Source organism: Elephas maximus, chromosome 10, assembly GCF_024166365.1.
Source record: "Elephas maximus indicus isolate mEleMax1 chromosome 10, mEleMax1 primary haplotype, whole genome shotgun sequence".
In the NCBI taxonomy this organism is placed as follows: Eukaryota; Metazoa; Chordata; class Mammalia; order Proboscidea; family Elephantidae; genus Elephas; species Elephas maximus.
The window spans coordinates 13,648,998-13,666,588 of record NC_064828.1 but is presented as its reverse complement, the minus strand read 5'-3'; the positions used below and the strand labels follow the sequence as shown (position 1 = coordinate 13,666,588).

The 17,591-nt window shown below is 42.5% G+C and overlaps 1 protein-coding gene across 6 annotated transcripts in view; it reads left to right on the top strand.

The window, feature by feature from the left end:
* The window catches only part of GANC (glucosidase alpha, neutral C), a 66,019-nt gene extending 55,767 nt beyond the window's left edge, over positions 1–10,252 (top strand). For all 6 annotated transcript variants that reach the window (XM_049897624.1, XM_049897626.1, XM_049897625.1 and 3 more), the window contains 6 exons: positions 226–302; positions 3,761–3,835; positions 6,526–6,639; positions 7,814–7,926; positions 8,467–8,570; positions 9,212–10,252. In XM_049897624.1, coding sequence (XP_049753581.1) covers positions 226–302; positions 3,761–3,835; positions 6,526–6,639; positions 7,814–7,926; positions 8,467–8,570; positions 9,212–9,321 — 593 coding nt within the window. In that variant the 3' untranslated portion in view covers positions 9,322–10,252. The remainder of the gene's footprint in view (positions 1–225; positions 303–3,760; positions 3,836–6,525; positions 6,640–7,813; positions 7,927–8,466; positions 8,571–9,211) is intronic.
* The last annotated feature ends 7,339 nt before the right edge of the window (positions 10,253–17,591 follow it).

Below are 17,591 nucleotides of genomic sequence, written 5' to 3'. Positions count from 1 at the left end.
CCATACCTAAGTGGATTAGTGCTAGGTGATAGTGATATACCTCTTCTCTTTCTAACAGTGCCTCTTTCTAATGAGTCGTTGGCTTAACTAGCCACAGTCTCAACCTTCAAGAAGTTCACGACTGAGCAGTCTTTAGACCACAAGAGCTCTCAATTAAAGGGAAGTGGTGTCTTCAGGCCTCTTATTGTGATACTCAACCCTACTTCTCTTTCCTCCATTTTTTAGGAAGTGCTTTATTGGTTCATCCGGTCACAGAACCAAAAGTCACTGTGGTTGATGTGTTTCTGCCGGGATCAGATGAGGTAAGAGCAAGTGACAGCCACATACCTTATGTCTGTCTTTTATCCCTTCATTCTAGTCCCTTTTAGGAAAAACATTTCTTCATCATGCAGTTGTGAACCCAGCCCAAATGACTGTAACAACTGAAGATTTCTTGAAGGTCATGATCACCGTCCTCAGAGGTCAAGAAACCAAATGGGCAGAGAAGGGTGAAGAGATAGATGAATAGATGATGAATTCCAGGAGGATCAGGGTGGTTATCTTCAAACTTTTACTCGTACAAGTGACTCCTTGTAAACATATTGAGGCTTTGAGTAGGAAGAAATTTTCAATCTACCATGAGGTATGGAATTCTGGGAGGAGATGAAAGCATGAAGAGACTTTGCTCTTTTGTTCTGGCTGTGTCTGAGTCCGGAGTGTTGTTGGTACCAAAAGGTGGTCTCTAGATACTCATCCAAGTAGACAAAAAATTACAACAGTGACTTCCCTCTGTCCCCCTCTAACCAGCCTCTGCTCTTTTATTAGTTATTGTCATTGATCATTGTCACCACATAAAATATCCTGGACCTGCCAGTGCCAGGGCACTGAACCCAGGCAGGTCACAGAGGAGAGTGGGTACTCCCCCATGGGCTGCAGGGGAAAGAGCCATGGGTAATAAGAGCAACAGCCTCGAGAGACAGACCAACCGTGTATCCAAAGAGGTCAGGAGAAGAGACAGGGCAGAAACTTGGGGCACCAGACCAGGGCAGGGATGGAACGGAGGGCAGGAAGGAGAGAGTCCCTGAGTACTGGAGCTTCGCCACAGGCTTCACAGGAAGAGAAGGAGCCATGAAAGATACTGAGCTGATGTGGGACCGCCATGTCCAGATATCCTGGACTGTCACGGAAGCGGTGAGGTAGCTACGCCAGGCCGCACTCACTGCTCAGAAACCGCGTACGCTGAGTGGCAGCACCCTGGAACTGCATCCAGTCCTCCCGCGACTCGGCTTCATGTGTTTGGGGTTGAACCCGGAAGCTTTAAACAACAAAAATGTCTTCCTTCACAGTTCTGGAGCTCCAAGTCTGTAACCAAGGTGTTAGCAGGGTTGGTGCCTTCTGGAGGCCCTGAGGGAGAATCTGTTCCAGGCCTCTCTTCTAACTTCCGGTGGTTGCTGGCAATCCTTGACATTCCTTGGCTGGTTGCTATGTCACCCCAGCCTCTGCCTCCATCTTCACTTCGCCTTCTTCCCTGTGTGTGTCTCTCTGTCTCATAACGACACCTGTCATGGCATTTAGGGCCCAACCAGATAATCCTGGATAATCTGTTTATCTCAGAAACTTTGATTTATTCAAATCTGTTACCATGTAAGGTAATACTCGTTTATTCAAGGGGATTAGGAAGTAAATCTTTCTTTTTCAGGGACCACCACATTGATATGACAATAACCAGGCTTTTCTCCAGACTTACTAAATTTTGTTCTTTCTTCTTGGCTTCTCTAGTAATTTGTAGTTCTGAAGTGGAAGGCTCTTTATAAAGGTTTCCCTCCCTAGTAGAAATGTGAGAAAAATGTTAAATACAGTAGCAGCTAATTGTCCTGCTTAGCATTTGTGCTGACAAGTTTCTCACATTGATTCCAACACAGGTTGTGTCAAAACAGCAGACTCCCATTAAGAGCTAAGCAGGCTCCTTTCCTACTTAACCACTAATTTTCACTAACAATGACCTGTCATCGTTGCAAGTGCATTGTTGTGACTGTGTACTATAGTCCTTCAATGCTGTTTCCAGAGTGCTCTGTGAAGGTTTCTCTTGCTACAACTTCACAACCCTGGTTGAAGGAGCCAAGCTATTGCTTACCAGGCCGCTCTTTATCTCGGTTGGCTATGTGGTTCCATGTCAGAAGTGGCTAATTCAGTCCCCTGCCATCACTCACTCTTGTATTCCTGTATGGCCCATTGCCATACAGTCTTTGTTTGACTCTCTCCTTAGTGAAGCCTTCTCTGACCACCTATTTAAAATTACAAACGACTCCTACTGTCCCCTAGCGCTATCTAGCCCTCATGCAGCCTGTTTTTCTCCTCAAGACTTGCCACTTTGTAGCATTCTATGTATTGTTTTGTGGATTATCTGTCTTTCCTGGTAGAATGTGAGCTCCTTGAGGGCAGTGATTTTTATCTGCTGTATTCCCTCTGTATGCTCAGTACCTGGATGGGTACCTGGCACTCTGTAAGTACTTGTTGCTAAGGAGCTTGGTGGTCATCTCTAAGCCTGACCTCTGTGGTATTTTGCACCAGTTATACCCTTCCTGGGCTGGAGATCTTTGGGTCTGGCACCAGAGCAATAGACTACACCTCTTGTTTAATTAGTTCCGGAAATGGTGGACAAGTAATCTCCAACCTTATTTGAACCAATTTTTTACCTTTCACTCCTACCAGCTCTCTAACTAAAACTACTAGAATTGGCTGGGTTGGTGGTGGGTGGGGGGCGGGAAGGACAAGAAAGAGACAGAAAGACACCAGAGAAAGACTTTAGGGAGGGGGGGCAACCTAAGACAATATCCTTCATAAGCATAGACACATAAATCCTTGACAAAATACAAAATATTAGCAAATTGAATCCAGCCAAAGATAATACATCATGACCAAGGCAGAGTTGACCTCGTTAAGAGTTTGCTGAGCTAGTGACAGTCAAGTCACAACCTTATCACATTCACAGCAGGACAGTGTGACAGACCCACCAGCCCTGCTCAACAAAGGATGTGGGAATCCCAGGAGCTGAATTTTCTAAACAGGAACTGTGGTTGCCAGAAATTACACTGGACTAGAAGAGAGAAAGAGGTTTTGTTTTCGTGCTGCTTCCTGCTGGATCTTAAGGATTTATCCATCAGATTACTTGGTGGGATGTTTTTGGTACTTCAGCAACTAAATCTTCCTGACAGGGATCCCAGACAAGACTTTGAGCCTTATTCCTGAGTTGTACTCTGAAACAAAATTGGTGCTATGGGAGTTTCCGGTTGCCTTTCTCCCAGGAGATCTGTTTCCTTTTCTCCTGTCTCATTTGTAAATTTATTTGCTTGCAATATGCTTTTCTTCTTTCTTGTTTTTTTTTTTTTTGCCTCAAATTTTCCATCATCTCTTCTTCTGCTAGAAGCATTACGTTTTTATAAGCCATCTGTTATGAGGGCAGGAACTGTGTCTTTTACTCATGTATAACCAGCACCCAGTACAGTGCCTGGCACATAAGAGGTTCTTCAGTAGGTAATTTTTGGATGGATGAATGGATGGACAAATGAATGGTCTTCTAGTCAAATTAATAAGTCACAGTACTTAGTTGGTCCTTTGGGATCTTGGCGTATATTCTTCCTGACCTCCATCCAAGATATATAATACTAATTTCAGCTTTTTGGTTATTAGGAATCCAGGTAAGTGGATGTTTTACTGCATAGTGAAATTGGAAGCAGAGCTGCTCATACATTCTTTTTCGTTGGGGTTTGCTCCATATTAGGTCTGGTATGACTCTAAGACATTTGCCCATTGGGAAGGAGCACGCACTGTGAAGATCCCAGTAGCCTTGGACACTGTAAGTTATTTTTACCTATTGCATCCCTGTAGAAAGAGCCAAGAATGTTAGTGTTCTGCATAGTAACACATACATGTAGAGACAGAAAATAGATTAGTGGTTGCCTAGGGCTAGGGCAGAGGCAGGGCTTGCGGGGAAATGAGGAATGGCTCCTGATGGGTACAGGGTTTCTTTTTGGGATGATAAAAATATTTTAATATTGATGTGATAATGGCTGCATAACTGTAAATATACTAAAAGCCATTTAATCAGACACTTAAAATCGGTGAATTGTATGGCATGAGGATGATAGGCACTGTTTAAAAATATGAAAAAAAGATAACATATTCTCAGATTTCACAATATGAAACATTAGGGGAACACACACACCTCTTTCCCATATGTTACGTTTGTATGTCTAAGAAAAATAATAACACTGAAAACAAAGAGAAAACATGGTGGTCACCACACCTGCCATACAGACGGTCCTTCTGGAGGACCATGCCCGAGACTGGGAGCGTTCAGTTGTAACCCTGACCTCTGGGCCCAGGAACACGTTCTCAGTTCTGATGTTGGAATCAAAGTGGCCCATCCAGACTGACAGAGTTTCTACAGGAAACTTCCTCCTGCGGCACCGTCACAAGCGCAGCCTTAAGTAGTGAGAAGATAAATAAATAGGTACTGGTGTTTTTTTAAATCAGCAGCAGCAATTTTGAAACCCGTTATAAAGAAAACTATTTCAGATGTCAACTTTCAAATCTAGAAGAGACTTTAACAGTCGTCTACTCCAATCCTCCACACCTTCAGGTGAAGAAACTGAGGTTCGGGAAAGTTACACTACTTGTCACTGTTAGACTGTGACAGAACTAGGACAACACCCAGGTGACTGGACTCGCACTCCAGAGCCCATTCCACTCTAACTGACGGCCTCCTTCTTTGAAAAGGAAGAAGAAGAAAAAGAGAGAAAGATTAGCCAGGGTGAGAGGGAGGTGGGGAAAGGATGTGCTTTATGCCAGCTGCGAGTCAAGTAGAGGGTGGACACCTTAACTACTCAGCCCTCACTCCCAACTTCATTGATGCTTGTACTCAACTCGCTGCCTGTACTGCCAAAGTCCAAGCTCTGATATGATGCAGGCAGCTTCTTTATAGGTTATTGTCTGGGATTTGAAAAACCTACATGGCTTTCCCTGCCAGGAATGCCATTCCAGAAGACCCACAGGTATGGGCCATGCCTGAAAAAGCAATTGAGGTCAAGTCGGTTCTGACTCATGGCGATCCCATGTGTTACAGAGTAGAACAGCTCCACAGAGTTTTCTTGGCTGTAATCTTTGCAGGATCAGATTGCCAGGCCTTTCTTCCATAGCACCACTGGGTGGGTTTGAACTGCCATCCTTTAGGTGAGTAGTCAAGTGCAAGCTGTTCACATCATACAGCAACCTTCTGGGTTGTGCCTACAGCCTGGCCCTTGGTGGCTTCTATAACAGAAGCAGTTTCACATATTTACCCTTAGAATTGAGTAATCATTCTGGTGATCCAGAGACGCAAGGAATAAAAAGGGCCATGGGCTGCAGTGAGTAAGAACAAGAGTCATCTCCCCAAACCGAGAAGCCACCATCTTTTATAAACTCACACCCACAGATCTGGGCCCATTTACATAGAAAAATTCACTCTTTAGCAAAGCCCTAGAAATAATCACGTTTATTAAATTGAGTAGGAAAATGACAAAATCCAAAATGAGAAAGGCCACTTACAGGATGGGCAGGATAGTTTGTCACCTAAAAGAAAAAACCATAGAGACAGATTGTATTAATTTCCTGTGGCTCCCATAACAAATTACCACCAACTGGGTAAAAAAAAAAAAAATTTATTCTTTTGGGTGGTTTAAGGCAATAGAAGTTTGTTCTCAGTTCTGGAGCCTGGAAGTACAAACCCTGCAGGCTGCGCTGTGCTCCCTCTGGGGACTCAAGAGACTCATTGTCTGTCTCTCCCAACATCTGGTGGCCCTAGGCATTCCTTGGCCTGTGGCTGCAGGACTCCAGTTTCTGCCTTTGTCTTCACATGGACTTCACTTCCCTGCATCAGTCTTCTGTTTGTGATAAGGATACTTGTCATTGGATGTAGGGCCCCCTGAGTAATTGGGGCCCTGGTAGTGCAGTGGTTAAGGGCTTGGCTTAAGAGCTCAGCTGCTGACCAAAAGATTGGCAGTTTGAATCAATCAGCCACTCCTTGGAACCCTATGGGGCAGTTCTACTCTATCCTATAGGGTCGTTATGAGTAAGAATCGACTTGATGGCAGTGGGTTTGGTTTTTTGGTTTGGAGTAATGCAAGATGATCTTATTTCGAGATCCTTAATCACATCTGCAAAACCCCTTTTTCCAAATAAGGTCACTTCCACAGGTTTCAAGGGTTAGGATATAGAGGGCTACCATTCAACCTACTATCTAAGTGTAGATAATAAATAGATGAAAAGTAGAACGTTTCCCTAATAATTAAAGAGTCCAGCCATTTTTAGTGTTTGAAGTCTTTATCTTTTAATGTCAAGGTTGTCATATTGGGAAATGCCATCTCTGTGCCCACAGATTTATTTTGACCTTGAGTCTGTACTTGTAAAGATATGAGTGTGAGTCTTGTGCTAGTAAACATTTTTAAATTCTACTTTGAAGCCTCCTTATGTGGCTCCTCCTTCCCTGAGAGTGCTGTTCTGTTACAGGTCCCAGTGTTTCAGCGAGGTGGAAGTGTGGTACCGGTAAAGGCAACAATAGGAAAATCCACAGGCTGGATGACTGAGTCCCCCTATGGACTCCGGGTAGCTCTAAACTCTAAGGTATTTGGAAAATCCGTTACCTTTATACAGCTCATTTATTATTCCTCTGTCTCTTGATAGTGGAGCCTTTTGCATGTGTGATACCAGGTAAAGGTGATGACCCCCACGTACAAGATAGGTACTTCAGACACTTAGCTAGTTCTGAATCATTGTCTAGTTTGCCTGACAATGGCTTGTTCTTAAGGGAACTCAGATCTGGGAATGCTAAAAGTGCCCTTCTGGGGTGCTGCGACCCTTGGTGCTCTGCAGCCTAGCTTTGATTACTGCAGGACTGAAAGCTCGTTGGGCCAGAGGCAGCCTGGCCACCCTGAAACCCAGTCTCCTGTAAATGGGTGCCTGTACCTCCGCCACATTTCAGGGACACCATAGCCACGCAGTGACTTCTATCCTCATTAGGTGACTCCAACAACTAAAATTTCTCTGGGTGAGGCCTGGGAGGATCCATAACTGATCTGTTCTTTCGAGAAAATCTTTTGAGCCAAGTGAAGCCTATAGCTGGCTCCTCTCCTAGTCCTTAACTATTTGCCCAAATATAGTAGAGGGCCAACACACACACAGATTCTTACCCTTATGCAAATATTATAAAACACTCACGTAAGCTGCAGCTTTCTTTTCCATCTGTTTTACACTAGGCCTGTCTTCTTGGGCCAAACTATGGGCCTTAGACTCATGAGAGGCAACAGAATCAATGCAAGAGACTAGAGCGCCACGGCACATCAAGCATTGTCATACGGAGCGCTGTGACTTTTTTGACATGTAAGAGGAGTTTTCCTACTAAAGAAAGGAGGAGCCAGACACTGTTCTCTAAATGGAAGGTTTTCTGGAGATAGTTGATTTCATTCATTATATACTGATTTTTTTTCTTTAAACTTCAGTTTCTTGACCTTGTAGTCACATTCCGGGACACCACCTCTGCCACTAACCGTACTTCACAGTTTAAATCTCTTTCAACAAGGCCTACCTCTTTGTATTCCTCTTGTGTAAACTCTCTATTCATGTTGTATCACTGTTAGTCAGGAGAGATTGAGTATTCGGTGTATATATTGGTATGACTACTTTGTACAGCTTGAATATTAAGCTTTTGTTGAACATAATTTTTCACCAATGTTCTTATTCTGTTGTTTCCTAGAAAGCTAATATATAAGCACATTGTCTACCTGTGATCACTCTCCAGGGTTCCGCAGTTGGGGAGTTGTATCTTGACGATGGACATTCCTTCCAGTACTTCCACCAGAACCGGTACCTGCACAGGAGGTTTTCATTCTGTTCAGGTGTTTTGATCAACAGGTAATGACAACGAAAGAAGCCGTGAGTTTTCTTCAATAAATTCTGCTATCCTCTTTGCATCTTCAAATGCACAGCTGATGTTTTAGGGTACTGTTCAAAGAAAGGAACGGTGAAGGCTACTTATGGGGCATTTTTCAATCATTCCACCATGAATGTCCCTTCTTTATTGTCTCCATCTTCCATTCTCCTTCTCTTTGTAAAAAATAAAGAAGGACTCAGTTTAAGCTTCCATTAATTCCATCCATTCAACAATTCATTAAGTATCCAGTTTCTTACCATTTGATTGCGATGCCCCGGTCACAATGGTCTTTCAGTGAGTTCTCTCCAAATAGCTTGTTAAAGGAAGATTGGTTTGGCCAGTGGTAGCTGGTCCTTGGCACATAAAGTCATCTCTTCATCCCAGCAAACATGATGCCTATATAGTCCACACCCACAGAGGGACAGGTGAGAGGGGAACTCACAAGGCTGGGCTTGTGACCCAGTGACCAATCCAAACCCCTATTCCGCTCCTCCGCCTAATACCATGTGTGTCTATTCCAGCTGTGCCGATGAGAGGGGTCGTTATCCCAGCGAGTGTGTGGTGGAGCAGATCTTGATCCTAGGCCTCAGGAAGCAGCCATCTTCTGTGACCACCCACTCATCTGGTAAGGAATCAGGCCATTCTTCACCTCATCTTTTGTTCTTGTAAACATAGAAGAATCTCCAGTGAAGAGATGATTCGTCCCAAAGCTGTTGCCGTGTGCTCTGCTCAGGCCCAGCTGACGCTGACACGTGCTTTCTGGTTGGAGTCAGGAGTACCAGTCTCTAGTGGGCGAGGTCATCCTGCCTCTCTTCAGGGATTGGTCATTCTGTTCATTGGGAGCCATAAATAATGTTCTAAGTGCCATTATTTGGGGCTTGAAATAGTATTTTAGCATTTCTGATTTTTTTTTTTTCCTGGACTGTAGATATCTGAAGCCCTGGAAAATCTTATCCACGTTTATGGAATTTGTAAAAGGATATAGGATGGGATTTATATCCTTTCTTACCTTCTGAATTTCTGGGACAGATCACTTTGTTCTTTACAGTTTTTTTTTTAAACCGTTCTTGGCACTCAAAACAATGAAGTGTTCCATGTTTTAAAAAGTATTGGAAATCCATGGGTAAAAGTGCTATTAATTTAGATTCTCCTAAGTAAGATATTGGGCTCTATGGTGGGATCAGAAAACGTTTCAGATTCAAAGAAAATTATTTTCCCTCCTAGATATTCATCAAAATTTCCCTCTTTCATTGTCTTGATATTTAGATGGGAAAGATCAACCTGTGGCTTTTACATACAGTGCCAAAACGTCCTCGCTGAGCCTGGAGAAGCTCTTGCTGAAGGTCGGCGCTGACTGGGAGGTCCACATCAGATGACAAGGCAATGCCTGGTGATGAGCGCAGAGAGCGGCCTGCCCCTTTCAACCCTCTCCTTGGCCTTTCTTGAGATTCGTACTGCACTCTAATCAACTTCCCTGGCTCAGAACAATCCTTCCTCAGTCACTGTGCAGTGCACTAATGAGCAACAGATTTCATATTCTTCCAATTTTACATTTTTAGGTGCACTAATAAAAACTTTTTGTGTCAAACACCACCTCTTCTGGACAGACATAGCCCTGAGATATTTACGGAGCTCACGAATCTTCCATTGCTTCCTGGGGTGTGGCTTGTTTTATGTGGGATGTGGGCCAAGGCTACCTAGTGTGACCCATATGGCGGACTTGCCCCAGGCCGTGCAGCAGAGTCCATCTGGCTACAGCAGCTGCATGGCTCCAAACCTGTCACCAAGTGGCCAGCAGCCCTCTAGGACCCCCCTCCCCACCACACCCAGTTATGTTTCACTCACTTAGACGGGCAAGGTGCTCTTTCCAGCGTGTACCACGTACGCAGCAGCACGGGCTGTCATTCTCCCCTGGAGCTTAACTCAGGAGCACAGAGCGCTCTTCCCTGCCCGCTGTCCAGGCTCAAAAGTACAGATTAACCACAAAAAAAAAAAAAAAAAATTTTTTTTTGGTCTTCATTGTTTTTGTTAAATACTGTGTACTAGCCAAAGGGTGTTTATAACATGAGAACAGGAGCAAGCTGTAACAAACAATGGTAACACAGATACCCTGTCCTTACCGCCAGACTTCAGAACTGGAATACAAGGCAGGCACAAGGGGATGGAAGGAGATATTTGCCTTGTGAACAGAATTTAAGGGGCGCCCAAAAATGCAGTAATCAAAATAAATAATATCATTGCGATAGTTTTAAAAATCAAAACTAGTACAAAAAAATCCATGATGAACGAAATATCAAAATTTTAAATAAAGACAATCAATATTACCGATTTTCCCTTTTGCCTCAGGCTCCAGTGTGGCTGGGCATGGGGTAGACATTACCACATGCCAGGTTCAGTGTGTGGCTCCCTGCTGCCCACCCCAGCGTCTGTAAGGGCGGCCTCATATCCTCAGTACTGCTCCACGTGCACACGTTCTTGTCAGCCTTCCTCTTCCTTGCACCTCACCAGACCTCCTTCCACCTGTGCAGATCTCCCCAGCCTTCCGGGCCCAACTCAAAGCCATAAAGCCTTCCTAATTATCCTAACACCCCCACACCCCACTGCCAGTGATGTTGCCCTCCTCTGAAATCCTGCCCCACTTACAGTGCGTGCTCTGATGCTTAGCATTGTCGGGGATATTCCTTTAATGTTTCACGTATGTTGTCTTGTTTCCAGGCTAGATCGTGTGCTCCTTAAGAGCACGTTAGATTTGTCTTGCATCCACCAGAGCACCACTATTTGGCTCTCAGTAATTATTGACTGTGAGTAATTAACTGATGGATCTGATTGTTTAAAAAGTGAGAATTGAGTGGATTGTTTCTGATTTGCTTTTTTGACATAGGACTCTTCCTTCCAATCACGGTAAACATGCATTTCCCCATGGACGTATTTCATTCTATCAGTTGAGATGTTTGAGCTTTGCACCAAATATAAGCTCACATGGACACATGGATTTTTTGCTCCTATTTCTGTAAGTTTTGCAATTAAGGAGAAAGGAAGCTCCCAAAAAGCGGAAGTCTTGTTTCCCAGATTCAAATTTCCCTTGCCAATCTAAAATATGACTTAGCCTGAAAACTGACTGCCCTTACCTAATATAAATGATGGTTTTTAATAGCATAAAAACCTATCATTCAGATCAACATTTATTGCGTGCCTATCCTTCTGTTTAAAACATTTTTGAAGCAAAACAAGAATGAATAGAGTAAGCGTGTGAGGAACTGCTCTGTATTGACCATGTCTACCAGGAACGTTTGACTGGAGACACTGAATGAAGAGAAATAGAGTCTGAGTGTTTTCAACCATTCTCTGCTCTTGCTGCTTCTGACACCTCACCCTGTCCTCCTTCTGAAGCAGTACCAGGGTGTCATGTGCAGCCGGCGTGCCTACAGCTGCTCAGTTATCTTGTTGCAGCTAATTCTTGGTATGTTTCCTCAGGGAACTGGATTTTCCATGAGAATACAGAAAGAATCAGTTTAACAGGGATTCAGATAAAGCTGTAACGAGAATGCATAATGACCCAGCAATTCTACTTGGAGATTAAGATGCCAAAGAGCTGACAAACCACTTTAAAAACAAGAAAATGGGCCAAGGCAATCCACAAAAGAAATTCAAACAGGCAAAGTAAGCATAAGAAAAAATGTTTCAGCCTCATTGCCAATCAAAGAAATGATTTTTTTTTTTTTTTTTGCCTGATTGGCCAAGATTGAATATAGTGCAAATGCCCAGTCCCGATGCTGGTATGGGCACGTACGCACTCTGTGCGTTATTGGTGGAATTCTAATAAGTACCATCTTTTGGGAAATTAGTTTGGCAATAGTATCAAAAATTTTGATTTGTATACTCTGACCCAGCAATTCTACTTCAGATAAACCAGATAAATGCTCAGAGCTACTAATTGCTATGTGGTTTATACTGTGGAAATTTGGAAATCAGCTAGATGTCCTTTAACAAGGGATTGGTTAAATAAATATAGCACTTTCAAGTCATGGAATACTATGCAACAATTAAGACAATTATATATATTAACAGAAATATGCTTTTGATAAAATGTTTATTGAGTGATCTTAGGTAAGAATTACAGTAAAACAAGTCCAACCTGCAGGGCACCCTATACTCTTCAAAACGTGAAGGTCCTGAAAACCCAGGCTGAGGAACTGCTTCAGACTGGAGGAGAATAAGGAGATAAGATAACAACTGTGGGATCCTGGGTTGGATTCTGGACCCCTAAAGGCCATTAATGGGACAGTTAGCAAAATTTGGATGTGATCTTCCAGTTTCATGGTTATTTTCCTAATTTTGAGAGTTGTACTATGTTTACATAGAAGAATTTCCTTGTTTTTTTTTTTACTCTAAGTATTAAGGGGTAATGGGCCATCATATCTGCAACTTGCTCACACATGGTTCAGGAAAAAAACTGTGTGTGTGTGTGTGTAGAGAAAGAGAGAAGAGGCAAAATGTGGTTATTACTAGGTGCCATTGAGTCAGCTCCAACTCATAGCCACCCTATGTACAACAGAATGAAAAGCTGCCCAGCCCTGTGCCATTCTCTCAGTTGTTGCCATGTGTGAGCCCATCGTTGCAGCCACTGTGTCAGGCCATCTCATTGAGGGGCTTCCTCTTTTTTGCTGACCTTCCACTTTACCAAGCACGATGGCCTTTGCCAGGGACTGGTCCCCCCGATAACATGTCTAAAGTACGAGAAACAGATCTCACCATCCTTGCTTCTAAGGAGCATTCTGGCAGTACTTCTTCCAAGACTTGTTCATTCTTCTGGCAGTCCATGGTATATTCGGTTTTCTTTGCCAGTTCCATAATTCAAAGGCATCAATCTTTGGTCTTCCTTATTCATTGTCCAGCTTTCTCATGCATATGACCCGATTGAAAATACCATGGCTTAAGTCGGGCTCACTTTAGTCCTCAAAGTGACAGCTTTGCTTTTTAACACTTTAAAGAGGTCTTTTGCAGCCGATTTGCTGAGAAGAGAGAGACAGAGACAGAGAGAGAATAGGCAAAATGTGGTGGAGTGTTACAATTGAGAAATCTGGGTGAAGGATATTCAGGAGCTCTTTATATTGTATTTTTGACTTTTCTGTAAGTTGAAACTATTTCAAAACAAAGTTTAAAAACAAAGGCGCTGGGCTATATCTTTCTAGTATCTAGTAAAATGCCTGTTTTCTATTGTAAAGGCTTATAAACTGTGGCATGTAAAACAGGAGTTAGATGAAATAAACGGAATTAATAGTTAACTCCAAGAAAATATTTTTATCAGCTCTTCTTCCCTGCCCCAAGGAACACAAATACCACACTCTGAGCAGCAGGCCAACAGCTCTGGCGCAACAGTACACATACTATGGTACCACTCACTGTGTTGCTTCATAGAGGTCTTGTCTGACCGCAGGAGCTGAGCAGAGAACCTGCAGGAGACTGTTGACACTAAGAAACATAATAGATTTTGTGTTTATAGCTAGCGTCTATTTAGGGCAGATGGCCAGTAGAGTAGCCAGGGAAAGTCCTTCATGTACATACAAGGCCATTTTGGTCACCTTCCTTCTCTCAGGCCTAAGTCATTTGTGGACATGCAGACCCAAGCTATAGTAGATCTGGAAAGGTCAGTCCCTGATGGAAGTGAACCCAGAATGTAGGTTACAGTTTGACTAGGTACCAAGACATTCCTGCCCCAAGGTGGGTGGTTTCATTTAAGATCAACCAACAGGACTAATTATGTTCCAGGGGTATGGTGCGTTTCAGGACCTTGACTAAGTGAACTTCAAGGTCTTGGTCCCGTGTGTCAACATGGTGAGGGCTAATCCCAGATAAGCAATTCTCCTGAAGGCTCCCCGGAGCAGAAAGCACAGCTTGTCATCATGAGTTTTCTGTAGCCCAGTTGCCTGGTAAACTAAAGCCGTGGAGAAGATTACGGTTTTGGAGTTTGGTCTGTGTGTAGAATCCCTTCACTTTTTCTTATCCTTTTCAATATCATTTAGCTCATAACTGACTACCTGTTATAGATTGAATTGTGTCCCCCCCAAATATGTGTTATAAATCCTAATCTCCATGCCTGAGGTTATAATCTCATTTGGGGATGGTTTGTCATTGTTGTGTTAGTGAGGCAGGATTAGTATAGGGTGTGTCTTGATTCAGTTTCTTTTGAGATATAAAAGAGATTAAACAAGCAAGAGAGCAAGCAGAGATAGGGGAAAGGAGATGCCAAGCCATATGAACATTGCCCAGGAGAAGAAGCTCAAAAGACCTTCTTCTAGAGCCGACAGAGAGAGAAAGCCTTCCCTTGAGCCAGCCCCCGAATGTGGACTTCCTAGCTTTCTAAACTGTGAGGAGATGAACTTCTGTTTGTTAAAGCCACCACTTTTGGTGTTTCTGTTATAGCACCACTAGATAACTAAGATGCCATCCTACCTAAAAACCTTCTGGGTAGTGGAATTTCTGTGGTAATCCCGAGCATTCCACTCTGTTCCTAAGGTTTCCATCTACCAAAACCTCTGAACGCACAGCAGAATTCTAGGGGACACTCTACACTAAAGTAACTTCTCATCCCAGCGGGTAAAAAGCCATCAGCAGCTCCTCTGGAGAGATTACCGTATTACCCACAGACGATGGAGGCCGCAGAGCTACTGACTGAGTCTGGATCACTGTACTATGGTTATATAAGCTGCCATTCCGGGAGAAATAAAGGAGAGGAGACATTGGCACCTGATACCAGATCTGCCTGTCTTATGACCAGCGAGGGCAGCCAGAATTAGACAGCTGCTGCTTGGCAGTTGTTTCCAGCAGGGCTGATGGTGTTAGATTCCTCTTTGATCAGAAGTAAAGGAAGGGGAGCCCTGACTATTTATATGTGAGAATCCAGAGATCCCTAAGCAGAATTCTCACTAAGGGAGTCTTGGTATGCATTTACTTCCACACCGGAAATCAGGAGACCTGGGGTGTGGCTCGGCTCTGCAGTGAACTGAATGATCTTGGCCATGTCCTTTAGCCTCTCTGGGCCTTAGTTTCCTCATCTGTTAAATAAAAGAGATAATCTTTAAAATCGTGTGAGTCTTCTGTGACTTAGCTGTAAAAATACAGCAGATATCTCAAGTTTCCTCAGCTGTAAAATGGAATTAATCAAACCTGCAGGATCGTGCAGGTTAAAAATGCTGAATGTGTATGAAAGGAGAAAAATCGTAACTTCATATGAGGAAACCTAGTAGACACCATCTTAACCGAGTGATCAATGTTAACAATGTCTGTAATAAAACATACATATCATATATGCTTTGATGAGAGGGGACATCATGTCTGTGGTGGTCTTCCCAAAATTCCACAACCTCAGTCCAATCATGATAAAACATCAAACCAACTCAAATTGGTGGACATTCTACAAAACACCCAATAAGTATTCTTCAAAAGTGCCAAGGTCAAGAGAGACAAGGAAAGACTGTGGAACCCTCTCCTTCTTAGGAGACTAAGGGAACATGACAATTAAATGCGACATGGGATCCTGGGTTGGACCCTATAGATGAAAAAGGACGCTGGTGTATACATACAATGGAATACTACTCAGCCACTAGGAGAAATGAAGTCCTTTTGTTTTTTTAAATAATATTTTATTGTGTTTTTGGTAGGAGTTTACACAGCAAATTAGGTTCCCATTTAACAATTTCTACACAAATTATTCAGTGACATTGATTACATTTTTCACAAGGTATCAACATTTTTATTAATTCCATTCTGGTTGTCATATGAGTTTTTTTTTCCTTCTAAATTTTATTTATTTTGTTGTTGAGAATATTCACAGCAAAACATACACCAATTCAATAGCTCCACATGTACCATTTAGTGACATTGATTACATTCTTCGAGTTGTACAACCATTCTCACCCTCCTTTTCTGAATTATTTTTCCTTCATTAACATAGATTCACTGCCCCCTAAGGTTCCTGTCTAATCTTTTAAGTTGCTGTTGTCAGTTGGATCCCATACAGATAATTCTTAAAAGAGCATGATGTTCAAGGCAGACCTTTTTTACTAGTTAAGTTAAACTGTCGCTTGTTTTAAAGCAGACTTCAGGAAATACTTCTCCTACTGGCTGAGTAGTATTCTATTGTATGTAAGTGCCACATTTTGTATATCCATTCATCTGTTGATGGGCACTTAGGTTGTTTCCACATTTTGGCTCTTGTGAATAGTGCTGCAATGAACATTGTGTACACATCTCTTTTTGAGTCTCTGCTTTCAAGTCTTTTGGGTATATACCTAGGAGTAGAATTGCTGGGTGAGAAATGAAGTCTTGATACATGCTACGATATGAGTGGAGCCGGAAGACATTACGCTGAGTGAAATAACACCATCACAGAAGGATAAATATTGTATGGTATCACTTATATAAAAAGACAAGAAAAGGCAAACGTATAGAGAACAAAATTTATTAGTGGTTACCAGGGATGGGAGGGAAGGAGAAAGGAAGGATTAATGGTGATGGAAATATCACATCAACTAAGGGTGGGGTTTCACAGTCAATTATTTTAATCGCTGTAAATAAGTTGTACACCTGTCAAAAGCGGAATTGGCAAAAGTTGTGTGATGGATATATTTACAACAGCAACAAAAATGAGAGTAGCTGCTGAGGCTGCTTACGTACTTCCTGCAATTTGTTTTCTTGGTTTGGAGGTTTAGGGTCATGGTTTCACGGGACATGCCACTTAATTGGCTTAATAACATATTTAGTGCTTCTGTTTTACCTCCTAGTTCGTTGCACAGTGCCTAGGACCTTAAAAGCCTGCAAGAGGCCATCCAACATACAACAATTGGTCTCCGTTCACCCCGAGCAACAGAGGAAGAAGGCAAGTCAGGAAGAGGAGGAAGATATGCAATATGTCTGTTATTGCCTCCATAAACAATTGCCTCCTTTGCCTTGAGACCAGAAGAGCTGGATGGTGCCTTGCTGTCATTACTAAACATTTTGATCAAAGATTCCATAGGAGAATCCTCATCAAAAGGGGAAAAAATGTAGAACAGAATTTCACATTTTAATGGACTTTAGACTTTCTAGAACCATGGAGAGTCCATGAACTCCTGAAACTATTGTCCTGAGATAATCTTTAAACCTTAAACCAAAAATGTTCCCTGAAGTCTTTTTTAAAACAAACAACAGCTCAGCTTAACTAGTAAAAAAGGTCTGCCTTGAACATTATGCTCTTTTAAGAACCATCTGTATGGGATCCAATTGACAACAGCAACTTGAAAGATGAGATAGGAACCTTAGGGGGCAGTGAATTTATGTTAATGGGGAAGGAACAACTCAGAAAATGAGGGTGAGAATGGCTGCACAACTCAAAGAATGTAATCAATGTCACTAAATGGTACATGTAAAAACTGTTGAATTGGTGTATAAATTTGCTCTGTATATTCTCAACAACAACAAAATAAAGAAAATTGAAGAAAAAAGAAAGAGGACATAATGGGAAAACAGGAGAATTCAGAATAAAGTCTTGTAATTTAGTTAATAGTATTGTACCAATATTAATTTCTTAGCTTTGATCATTGTACCATGATTCTATAAGCCAGGTGAATGATATAAAGGAACTCAGTACTATCTTTGCAACTCTTCT